The sequence below is a fragment of the Camelus bactrianus genome, chromosome 15, assembly GCF_048773025.1.
Source record: "Camelus bactrianus isolate YW-2024 breed Bactrian camel chromosome 15, ASM4877302v1, whole genome shotgun sequence".
NCBI lineage: Eukaryota > Metazoa > Chordata > Mammalia > Artiodactyla > Camelidae > Camelus > Camelus bactrianus.
This window is the reverse complement of record NC_133553.1, coordinates 29,647,940-29,660,417: the sequence shown is the minus strand read 5'-3', so window position 1 is coordinate 29,660,417 and position 12,478 is coordinate 29,647,940. Positions and strand designations below refer to the sequence as shown.

The window sequence follows — 12,478 nt, the reverse complement described above, 5'->3', positions numbered from 1 at the left end:
TAGTGAAAGTTAGAAAATGGTTTGGATTCAGGGAGGCTTGCAAAGGAACAACCTTGAAGAAGTCTGTAAATCTTTAAGGCTGTGACAGTAATGTGACTGAGCCCACACTCTGAGTTCCTGTTGCTTTTTGTCTCACCAATATATATAGTATATATAGTACAGCAGCTCTCGGACTTTCTGGTTTCAGGAACTTTTTACATTCTTAAAATTTACTGGGGACTTGAAAGTTTCTGAAAATATATGGGTTATATCTAGTGATATTTTCCATATTAGAAATTAAAACTGAAATTTTAAAAAAATGTATAAATTCATTTTGAAATAACAAAATTAAACCCATTGTATGTTAACATAAATAACTTGCTTTTAATGAAAAACAACTATGTAATATCCCCTGCTCTCCCCCAAAAAAAAGTTTAGTGAAGAGTGGTTATTATTTTATACTTAAAAAAATCTCGTTAGTGTTTGGCTTAGTTCAAGACAGCTAAAGTCTCACACCATTTCCATGTTCATCCTGTTGCAACATGTTCTTTTGGTTGAAGTATATGAAGACAATTCAACCCCACACAGATATGAAAGAAAACAGAAGTACAGTTTTCCCTTGAAAGCTTGAGTTTTATCATTGGTAAAAATCCTGTCAGCAGTTTTTGCATGAAGTGGCAGACTTACTTCATTGATCTTTGAGCAGATGTCTGCTAAATCTCAAGTAGGAATAATTTGTCATTAAGTCATTCTTTCAAATAAAAATGTTGTTCATGAAAAACCTAGTTTAGTTCATAGTTTGATCACCTGAGGCTGTTCCTTGAGACGACTCTTGTACTTCAGTGTGCAGCAGAAATCTCCGGACACACTTCACTTAGGCAGCAGACTTTTAAAAAGATGTGTATCTGAGGATTAAGATTTAATAAAATTTTTACTGCTAGGTCAAGGACATTCTTAGGTGACACTGGCTTTGTTTCACTTTGAGCGCGTGGCTGTGTGCTATGGCTACTAGTGTTATAATTTGGCACCACCTTTGTAATTCATGCTAAGGCATCAGCAATTTTACCCACCCGTGTAAATGTTAATACAGCAAAAGAGGCGAATAACAATGTCTTAGTACTATTATGAAAAGTTTTATCTCCCAGACATCTGGGATCCACAAACCTCACATTGAGAAACACTGAGACTGCTTAGGTTGGCTTCCGGCTCTAATACTTAGAGGCTAGGTGACCTTGGACAAGTTACTTCACCTTTGTGTGCTTGTTTCCTTCTCTGTAAGTTGGGGATAATGATAATTACTTATAGTGTTACTGCAAAATAAGCTAAGTGAATATATGTAAAATTCTTAGAACAGTACTTGTTACATAGTAAGTACTCAAAAATGTTAGCTATTGACTACCATCAACTGACTCTGCTTCAGTTCTTTTACTACAGCTGTGTTCACTAAGAAAAAAAAAAAATTTAACCCCTTCTCTTGTCTTGTTCAGATTCCCCAAAAGAGGAAATGTGGTTGGCCCAACTTATCTTGTAAAGTCAAACAGGTCACAGGTTGCTAGAGTATGCATTTTTTGTTATTAGGTCAGGTTCAGGAGGAACATGGCAAAAAATTAAAAATAGAAACATTGTTTCCTATGCAGGAACAAAACTCACATATTCCTTAACAGACCCAGAGCACATACGTTGTATGTGGTGGGCATTGATGCTAGCCCCGTCGATAAATGAAATGTTTTTGTCCTGGATGGTCACATTTAATATTCAGAAAAGATTCAGAAAATTAGTTACTCCTGTTGAGTCATTGGATGCCAACATCAGCTACTTGTATGTAATGTATTCTGTTAGAACCAGATCTCCCCATAAATATGTTTCTTAACTTACTTGATTAATATAAGGTTAATCATCATTTTGCTCTTACTTTAAAGAAACAAGAATCCTGGAAATTAGAAATCTCTAATTCTAAATAGCCTTTGTACTTTCACATCTGAATTAGAAAATGATAAAACCGTGTATCTTTTCCTTACAGAGTTTTGGGAGTGCTAGCAAATCTGGAACATCAAACAAGAAACCTGGTATGTATAATAATGAAGCTGAAAAACTACTAAAGTGTTTAGTAGTCTTGAATTCATAGTTTCTTATTTTTCTTCTTTTCAGAGATTGCTCAGGTAACTTCAGCATACGTGGCTTCTGGATCTGAACAGCTTAGCCTTGCACCAGGACAGTTGATATTAATTCTAAAGAAAAATACAAGTGGGTGGTGGCAAGGGGAGTTACAGGTAACAATCTTTAATTAACATTTATTAATTTTATTGTAAAAGTAATGCATGCTCACTAGAAAAATAAGATTAATGAAAAATTTAGATCACCTATAATCATACCACTTGGAGATAATGAATACTATCATTTTAGGGTATTATGTTTCTCTCTAGTCTTTTTCCTGTTTATTTCTAGCACAGTTGATGTTATAAATAACAATATGAAGAATCATTTTCTCTAAGGACATAATTGTTTTCCAATAATACCTGCTTTAATAAACCACAGGTCACCTTCTTAAAGGAAAGCTTAGCATCATCTTTGCCTGGGATAACCCGAGTCTTGCAGTATAGCTTCTAGGAGAAAAACAAAAAACAAAAAAACATAATCCAGGTTGTATGCTGAGAAAATAACAACCCATTGGGCTGTCCCCCTACAGTCTTATATTTTTGAACCAGCAGTGTAAGGAAAGAAACAGTAGGAGTTAATAAGCCTGGTTTTTTTCATAAAATGTTAACAGAGACAGTAATTGCATATGTTTTGATACAGAGAGTTCATTTCTCACTCCTATAATCTCCTTACTGGTTAAAACTAAAAAGCATTTTAGGATAACAGATGATGACAGGTAAAAGAGCTGGATTTATGATTGTAATATGAAGGATTGACTTAACTTCATTCTTACAAGTCAGAGTCTTACAGTTTCTAAAGAACTGTGGAGGTTCAAAATTCAGTGTCTTCTTGAATAACCCCCTGAAATTTCAACTTCTGATTTGCTTTGATGACTGACCCAACTAACTGGGAAACATGGCTTTCCACAAATTTTATTTATGATTGCCTGATTAATTATTGACAAAGCCCCAAGAGGTATTTACTGTGAGCTGTATCGATTTAGGTATTGACTTGAACTTACTAAGGGAATGCCTGAGAAGTCTTTTTAGTTTGTAAATACTGTTTGTGTGAAATATGCAAGAACTTTGAGCCTGGAAGATCTCCAAATAGACTCCTACAGATAGCACTTTGAGCAGCGCTTTGAGAGGCATGTTGAGTCTTCCAGTTGTTTACCATTGACCTGGACGGCCAGTGCAGGATTCAGGTGTTCCCAAGACACCTCGCTTCTGACGCTGATTGTAAGTTTGGAGGTCCCCAAGGCCACTCTTGAGTTCAGTAATTCGCCATAAGGACTCAGAACTCACTGAAAGCTATTCTACTCATGGTTATGGTTTATTACAGCAAAAGGATTTAGATTAAAATTAGCCAAGGGAAGAGCTGTATGGGGCAGAGTTCAGGATGATTCCAAACACAGAGCTTCCAGTCATCCTCTCCCAGTGGAACCATGGATAGCATTAAATCCTCCTGGCAACAATACACATGGAGTATTGCCGAGCAAAGAAGCTCACTTGAGCCTTGGTTTCCAGAGTTTTTATTGGGGCTCTATCATATAGCCATGATTGACTGCCTGCATGGCCTAACTCAGTCTCCAGTCCCTCCAGAGGCCGTGTTCATACAATGTGACCCAGAGTTCCCACCATAAGTCATGTTATTAGACTATATGGTATAGTTAAGGCCCCCATGTAAACTGAGACACTGTTAACAGTCAAGACATTCCAGAGGTTTAGAGATTACCTTCCAGCAGCCAAATGCAAAGATCAGACCTCTCTTTGGACAAAGTTAAATTCTTTACTACACAGCCAGAGTTTTTCTCATTTTTAGTTTATGTCTCAATAATTGTCTTTAGTCTCATCTTTTTTATATATATAATTTATTTACTTACTTATTTGCTAATTTTGTAGGCCAGAGGAAAAAAGCGACAGAAAGGATGGTTTCCTGCCAGCCATGTTAAACTTCTGGGTCCAAGTAGTGAAAGAACTACACCTGCCTTTCATCCTGGTATGGAAATGGGTTAACTTGTATTTCATCTTAGAGAAGTTTTGTTAAAACTCAGCAACTTCTTAGATGAGCTGATTCTTTGAAAAATATTTTTAAATTTTTCCTTTCCTTACCTCTGCCTCAAAGTAATTTTATAATTCCAACTATTCAGTGATACTTGAACCACCTCACTCCTTGAAATTTTTAAATTGCTAGGCCATCATACTTTAAAGCAAAGCAGTTCACTTTGATTTCTAACTGCAGTTGGAAAAATTCTTGTTTTTATAAAACAGGCAACAGGGGAAGGAGAGTGGGAGAGAACAGCTAAAGGGAAATTTTAGCCGTATTTTTATGTGTGATCCTTATAGGAATAATTATTTTGTTTAATGTGTTACTTTGTTGTTCTTTTTCTGGTAGTGTGTCAGGTGATCGCCATGTATGACTATGTAGCGAATAATGAGGATGAGCTAAATTTCTCCAAGGGACAACTTATTAATGTTTTGAACAAAGATGATCCTGACTGGTGGCAAGGAGAAATCAATGGGGTGACTGGTCTTTTTCCTTCAAACTATGTCAAGATGACGACAGACACAGATCCAAGTCAACAGTGTGAGTAATGTCAAACTATTTACTTCTTAACTGGTGCAAAAGCTTTAATATGCAGCACTGCATTCATTACTGTTATGCATCAGATCTTAAACTCAGCACTCTTAGCAAATGTATATTAATGCTTAGAGTAAGAAAATATAAAAGGAAACTTCACAAAATCAAAAATTATACTGCTTTATTTTAAATACTTTTTTCCTAGCTTCAGACCTTACTAACAGACTTTATCTGAAAAAAGTTGTAATTCTTTTACAGATTCTTTGTTAGGATTGTGGTCTTCCCTTTCTACCAGCCTTTTTCATCTTAATAAAAAGTAGCCAGCAATTACCCTATTGTCCTATTCAAAAGGACCCTTTTAGTGTACAGGTGCTATTAATTTGGCAACCTTCTCATTTATTTCCTACATTTTGATGTATCATTCAGGTTAGAAGAAAATTTAAAAGAAAATTTTAAAATTTATTTTATAAATAGTTTGTTTACAAAACTCTCATCAGGTGATTCTTTTTAGATAGATAACGTATTCCACAAGAGATACATGAATCAAGATCTGCTTCACTATTTTTAGATTAAGGTCCAGCTCTCAAAGGATGAGATTTGGTGTTACATAAAATTATCTCTTGGTAGTTACCTAGCCTTTCTTATATTTGACGGTATTAATAATTAGAGAATAAGCCATACTTGGAAATATTTGTTACCTTTATAAGATGGATGTCACTTTTGCCCATCCTTTTGATTTTTTTGTCTTTTTTTTAAAATAAAATACAGCATGATTTGTATCTTTATCATTCTTGTGAAATTATCTAAAAGCTTTAGCCTTTCATTTTAACTTAGCTTCTAAGAACATATAAATGGTAACCCAAAGATGAGATGTTTATGATTCATTGCAAGTGTTATGAATTTACTTTGTACTGTATCTATAATTTTGAAATATTAGTGCATTATTTTCACTCTAGAGCGTGTAAAGATAATTCTGATTTTGAGAGAAGACTTTCCTTTAGATAAAGCAACTGAATTTCCCGGTTTGGAGGTGGAATCCAGTTTTTTATGGTTTGAGCATTCCCCAAAATATATCAGGGTTTTAGGAGAGGTAGTAAAGAAAATTATAACAATTTGGATTACCAAAATGAACAACCATTTTTAAACCCTGCTGATGGTTTGGCAGTTTTCAGTGCTGACTGGTTTATCTGATTAATTAGGAATACCTTAGGTGTCTTTCCTGGACCTGAGAGAGGAAAGTACTTTTCATACCTATTGGGTCTGGAAAATCTTTGGTTAAGTGATCCCTGGAGGCATTCCAGTATGTCATTACATTTGGCTTTTATAGTGTCTGCAATGTAAAGTGATAGTTTTCCAAATGTTTTGTTGTTGTTTATCTTGTTTCCCAGTGGTGGAACACTTTTTTCCAATTAAGTCTTATATAATAATGGCTATAAAGAATAGATAAAAGCTGTTCTAAAGGAAGAACAGCCAGGAGTGCAAGAGTATTAGAGTAGCATATTAGACTGTAATTTGTGTTTCTGGAGCCCTTATAAATAGTATTTTCAATTTATTATGTAGTTAGGATATTTTTTCAAAGGTTGAGAATTTTAATAGTTCAAATTTGCTTAGTTGATGTTGCATGTAATTAGTCGAATTTTTTTCACCCACTTGATTTGCTTTATGTTCATTTTATTCCTCATTTTTCTTTTTATAGGACCCAATGTTGTCTTCCAGTGTGAAAGCACCCCAGAGACCCACTATCCAAGTTTGACTCTAGCGTGGAGGCAGGGCAGGCAGCCCTGATCAAATATCTCCTACACAATTCATTAACTTCGTTCGAATGTTAGAGCCACTTGTGATTATTTCTTTGTGTTTCTAATTTACAGTTAAAACTTATTTGTAACAAGTTAAAGGATAGTGGGTCTTTGTGTGGCTTTCCCTGCTGTTCACTCTGGCATCCTTTAGCTTTTTTCTTCCTTTTTAATTTGATAATTGTAGGTCATTAGCATGCATATTGAGTTTGCCCTTAACATGGTGGGAGTTCAAACACACAAAGACCCACTATTTGCACAAACTATTCTCGCTGGTTTGGAATGGGCTGCCGTGCTTTTCTAATGTTATTGCAACATGTATATTCATTGCAGAATTCAGAATTGCTTATATTTTGCTGTTATGTTTGATCTAATCCTAATCACAGTGAGCTCTTAATTGGTTCAATACGCGATTTGTCCCCCAATAAGCACTGTTTATTATTCTAGTTTCTAATATGCCACTATGAGTACCAACATTTAAATTTTTTTAAGGCCAAGCATTGGATATATCCTTTTCTCTGTTTACTGTGTATTTTGGGGTGGGAGCAATAACACTTAGGGAGCTTTTGTTATTTCGTGGAAGAGGAAAGTTGCCTCCCCAGTGCTATTATGCAGAATGGGATGTATTTTATCTGTTTCAGTGGCCCAAGAATGAGCACTGTCCTGTGGGAGTTCCCTTGGGATCTCTGTGTGCTCTGGGCTCATGAAGATACTGCATCGTGTGCTGCAGTGGTTAGTTGTTGCTTTATTGATGACCTAAAAATGGATTATTTTTGAGGAATGAAAGGCTCCCATCATTGATCATGAGATATGAAACCTGCCCTATCTTAGACAGAGCATTTATGTCTATACATTTGAGAGTCAGAATTCATGTTATCTATTTTAATTAGGTGACTACATGTCCAAGGTCACAAAAGGACACTAGTTGACGTTTTTCTTAATGTATTTAGTAAAGATCATGAGGAATCCTGAAGACTTTAAATGCCCCTGAAGCAGGCATACAGACTCTGTCTAGTTGGGAGTAGATTCAAGTGAAGGAAAGATGTGTGAGGAGCATTCCTCTATGTCCGAGAAGCTGCTTTGAGGCTAGAGGATTGGTTTACCATCCATATTCTCTGGCTAATACCTATTCTTCAACCACATTGGCTACTTTGGCATAGGATTTTACTTCTTTTCCTTGAGTGGAAGACACTTTAAAGATAATAAACATTGTTATAAACTAATAAATGTGAGAGTGCTTAGCTGAAACAAAAAAGAGTTTTAGTGGACAGTATTAAACTATATTTGAAAATCAATGAGAAGTTTATGCAATTTAAAATGTTTACAAACTGCAGTGCAATCTACTGTTTATGAATGTCCAAGTATTATCAGGAAAAGTGTACATACAATCAGAGTCTTTTTCCTCACAGAGTTCTTTAAGAAGAGTGAAATATGTTTTTATACCTCTGAGTTTAAGTTAGAGGCATATTTTGTGCAATATTTATGTTAATGTGCCTATACATTATGAAAGAGTGATTTCAGTCATACTTTGCCCAAATCATAACTTTACAACACTTGAGAAAGAATCAACGGTTTTAGTTAGAACTTTGCAAAGTTCAGATGTCTGTGCTCCAGAATACTTCACGTCATTGGGCTGTACGGTGGTGATATGTATGTGTGCTCCCTGAGGCAGGGATTTCTAGTTATTAGAACACCTCAATTTTTGGCATCTGGCGTCATCATGATACTTTTATAAAATATGACATTAATAGGAAAGCAATAGTACCACTGTACAGGTGGCAGTCACTAAAGGGAACAGCACAAAGATTGAGTCCTTGTGAATTCAGCTGATCTTCCAAATTGTATGGATAACTTGGTCTTTCCTTTTATTTTCTGAACTCACTGCTTTTGCACCCATTAATTGGGTTCAGGTTAAAGGCAGTTACTTTAAATCCATTTTAAACCCTGAAGCTAGAAATTAGACCACTTAATTAGCTACATGATTTGGTACCACATTTTCTCTTTATAATTTTGAATTTGGGCTTATTTAGTACACTGATAAATTATTTCAAAGGTATTTTTATAGCTCAAAGTGCTTCACTTTTACACTGATACAGATTATTAAGAATGACATTCAGATAGAGTTTAGTGTCTATAATCAACTTGAAAATAATATATTCATCAGGTACCTATGGACTAAATCACATAATGGCATATTTAAGCTGAGTGTCTGTCTGGAAAATAAATTTACTGTATTTACAGAAATAATGTCTTTGTTTAGGTATTTTTGTCTATATTTGAGAGGAAGCTTAAAGTAAAGGAAATGGTATGACATAATATAACCTGTCCTTAAAAAGCATGCAATCCTTTGCAATACCTCATATTCAGCCACGTATTTGCTCTCTTCCTTATTCAGTATGAGGCAGCTTTCAATTTGCTTAGAAAACCACATTAGAAGGAGTTTATCAGGAATGTAGAATTTTAGAATGGGAGCACAGCTGGATAAATCTGAACCCTGTAGCAGGTAAAGAATCAAAATACCTGTTTATTTTAAAATTACAACATGTGATAATCATTTTCAAAGTATGCGATTAAACTTGATGGGTTTTCCAGAAAAGAAAAAAATCAGTTCTAAGACCAAAGCTGATTTTTTAAGAAAATTTGAAGATTTAAATTAACCCTACTTGTTGTATAGTTTCCTCTATAACTTTATCTGAAGGAGTCATTTAAAAATAATAAAGCTATTAAAACAATGTAACAGCTCTTCTAGTGTTTTAAAATATAATATGAAAACTGATAATTTAAAATAAAGACAGTGGGGGAAGGAAAAGTAGAGAAAGAAATGCCAAATCCACTCACTCCAAAGCTTTATTTGCCAGGTTTTCTTAGGATGAATTTTACCAAGTTATAAATTCTTGTAAATAGAAACTACAGTGGAAATCCTGAGACTTTTGCCTAAAGTGGCATTACTGGATGCTGCTGTGATGCTGCTGTAATGTCATGAATTGTTAAGTTGTTGCCGAATGCTGTTTTTTTGCCTTAAATTTTTATTTTGTGTCTTGAAAACTATAGTATTAAAGGTATTGAGATTGTGCAAATGCTGGGCACGCTTGGCATGAAGTAATCCGTTTTTATTTTTACAAATTGTAATATAACTATGCAAGTGTGTTTATTAAAAGGGCACAAACTACATTACTTGTATTGTGTATTTCTTTTGAAGCATCCTTTAAACCTTATTTTTAACTGTTTGTATGTAGTCCTGATTGAATTTCTTCAGAATTTCTCTTTTTCCTTAACATAGTCTCTGGGTACAGGATAGCAAATTGTTTTTTAGCCCAGGGAACAAAAGAAATTTTAAAGTGGTAAAGGTTGAGATATTTTGATCCAAGATAGGTAAGCATATGTATCTCAAAAGCAAAATAAATTTTGATCTGAAAGTGAAAGAAAATATAACCTGGGCTAGTAACAGACTGTAACGTTATTTATGATTTTTACTCCAACTTTTCCTCTAAAATGACTGGAAGGAATTTACAGATTAATACTCACTGCAAATGTAGAGTAAGACATTTTTAGTACAAAATAAGAGTCTATATATAGTAAAAGAAACTGCAGTGGCTGCTTGGGGGCATCAGAGTGAAGCAGAGTGTTAAGTAATCAAGTTGGTGGTTTCACCTTGAGTGAAAAAAATATGTATCAAAATCCAACCCATCCATCAATGTCTTTCCAAAAAACTTTTCCTCGTCTTGGGAAGGTCATTCACCTAACATGTGTGGGGAATTTGCATAAGCAGATGCAGAGCACTAGGTGCTGAGAATATGAAAATGAGTGTCAGATGGTCCTGGCCTCAGGCAGTGCCTACTCTGTGAGGGGAGCAGGCACATAAGCAGATCACTGTAAAACAGCATGCTGAGCACAGTAATATGTATTTACTGGGCACCAAGAGAGTACAGAGGAGGGAAAACCTAATTCAACTGTAGATTGGTGTGTTAGAGAAGACTTCCTGGAGGAGGCAACTGCCAGATCCATAGAAGTAGGAGGAAGCCAAGTTGGAGAGTGGGACGTGGAGAGGACGACGGAGACAAGCAGCAGCCCGGGTGGAGGAGGAGAGGTGCGAGTGTAAGCAGTTCAATCTTGCTGGAGAGGATGTGGAAAGCCAGGGACACTGCAAGTTGAGGTTTGAGAAGCAGACGAAAGGCTAAACCAGGGTTTCCCTGGCTTGGCTGCTCAGTGGAAGCACCTGGGGAGCTTTAAAACGCTGTTGATGCCTGAGTCCCGATTTAAATGGCCTGCAGTGCAGCCTGGGCGTGGGGATTTTTCAGAGCTCCCCAGATGATTCTGATATGAAGCCAAGGTGGAGAAAAAGTGATGAGACAGAGTTAAGAATTATTTCTGAGGGGAAATTGGCAGGAGCAGGGAATTGTTGGGATGTGTGGGCAGGTGAGGGATCAGTTTGATTCCCAGGTTTGGGGACAGGGTGGAATCATGATGCCACCAGCTACAGTGAAGAATCAGAGTTGGGGGAAGAAGATGAGTGCAGTTTTGACTACAGAGCACCTGTGGGACATCCAGACAGACTCGTCTAGCAGGTAGTCAGATATAATTAGGATACACAGCATCAGATGGACATCAGCTGGTGGCATGAATGCATATTGATGGTTTTTGAGCCAGTGAGAGTAAATGAGATGACTTGGGGAGAAAATCAGACCTTTGAGAGTATCAGCAGTAAAGTGTTGGGGAGTGAAAGGAACCCCTGAAGACAGGAAACAAAGGTTCTAGGAGGAGAAAGATCGTTGTGCTATTATTGCCACCATTTTAATAAAATAATGAAGTTATAGCTGTAAAACCATCTCTCATGCCAGTAAAAAAAGATGAAAAGTGCTCTTTATTGAGTACTTACTGATCTGGATACCTTTCTAAGGTCCTCAGATACATTACCTCATTATATTTTCTTTTTATAGGTATAGAAGTTAAAACAGGGCTTAAGTAGCTTGTTCAGGGTTACACAGATAGTGGTAGAGCTGGGTTCAAACCCAAGTGGTCTGGCTCCAGAATCTATGCTCTTAACCTCTACACTGGAGTTCTAATATCGCCACCGTTTTCATAATAATGAAGTTCCTGCAGTACAACTACCGCTGAACCAATGAAAAGATAAAGAGGAAAAATCAGATGCTGCACAGTGTTTTCTGTATGTAGAAAGTATACACTGAGAAGACATAAGGAGGCAAGGACTGAAAATAATAAACAAGGACAAGAATCTCTAAGAAGAGTATCCAAAAGGTTAAAGCTGAACAGAATCACTTTTTTTGGTAACAGCCTTATTGACATAATTTAAATTCCACACAGTTCCCCCAAGTATACAATTCCGTGCTTTTTAGTGTATTTAGAGTTAAACAAGCATTACCACAATCAATTATAGAACATTTTCTTCTCAAAAAGAAACCCTGTACCCATTAGTTACACCCTCCTATCTTCCTATGCACCCTACATCCCCCACAGCCCTAGGCAACCACTAATCTATGTTCTGTCTCCCAGCCTGTTCTGGACATTCATTAATGTGTGAGGTTTTTGTGACTGGCTTATTTCACTTAGCATAATGTTTTCAAGGTACATTATGCTGTAGCATGTTATCAGTACTTTATTCCTTTTATGACCAAATAATATTCCATTGTATGGACAGACCACATTTTATTTATCCATTTATTAATTGACAGACATTTTGGCTTCCACTTTTTGGCTATCATGAATAATGCTGCTAGGTACATTTGCATATAAGTTCTGTGTGAACATATATCTTCATTTCTCTTGGGTATATACCTAGGAATGAAATTGCTGGGTCAAGTGTTTAACTTTCTGGGGAACTGGGAGACTGTTTTCCAAAGTGGCTGTACCATTTTATATCCCAACCAGTCATGTGCAGGGGTCTCTGTTTCTCCACATTCTCACCAGCACTTGTTATTATCTGACTTTTTGTTAAAGCCATCCTTGTGGGTGTGAATTGACAGCTTGTGGCT

At 36.1% G+C, this 12,478-nt stretch overlaps 1 protein-coding gene across 6 annotated transcripts in view; it reads left to right on the top strand.

The window, feature by feature from the left end:
• Positions 1-12,478, top strand: part of ITSN2 (intersectin 2) — a 132,391-nt gene that overhangs the window by 95,557 nt on the left and 24,356 nt on the right. For 5 of the 6 annotated variants that reach the window (XR_012499265.1, XM_074341740.1, XM_074341739.1 and 2 more), the window contains 4 exons: positions 2,000-2,045; positions 2,128-2,249; positions 4,017-4,113; positions 4,510-4,701. Coding sequence is in view for 5 of the 6 variants with exons in the window: in XM_074341740.1 (XP_074197841.1) it covers positions 2,000-2,045; positions 2,128-2,249; positions 4,017-4,113; positions 4,510-4,701 (457 nt within the window). In the remaining variant the exon portion in view is untranslated. Of the gene's footprint in view, positions 1-1,999; positions 2,046-2,127; positions 2,250-4,016; positions 4,114-4,509; positions 4,702-6,391; positions 9,660-12,478 lie in introns of those variants that run through there. The other variant, XM_074341742.1, reaches the window with a different exon arrangement.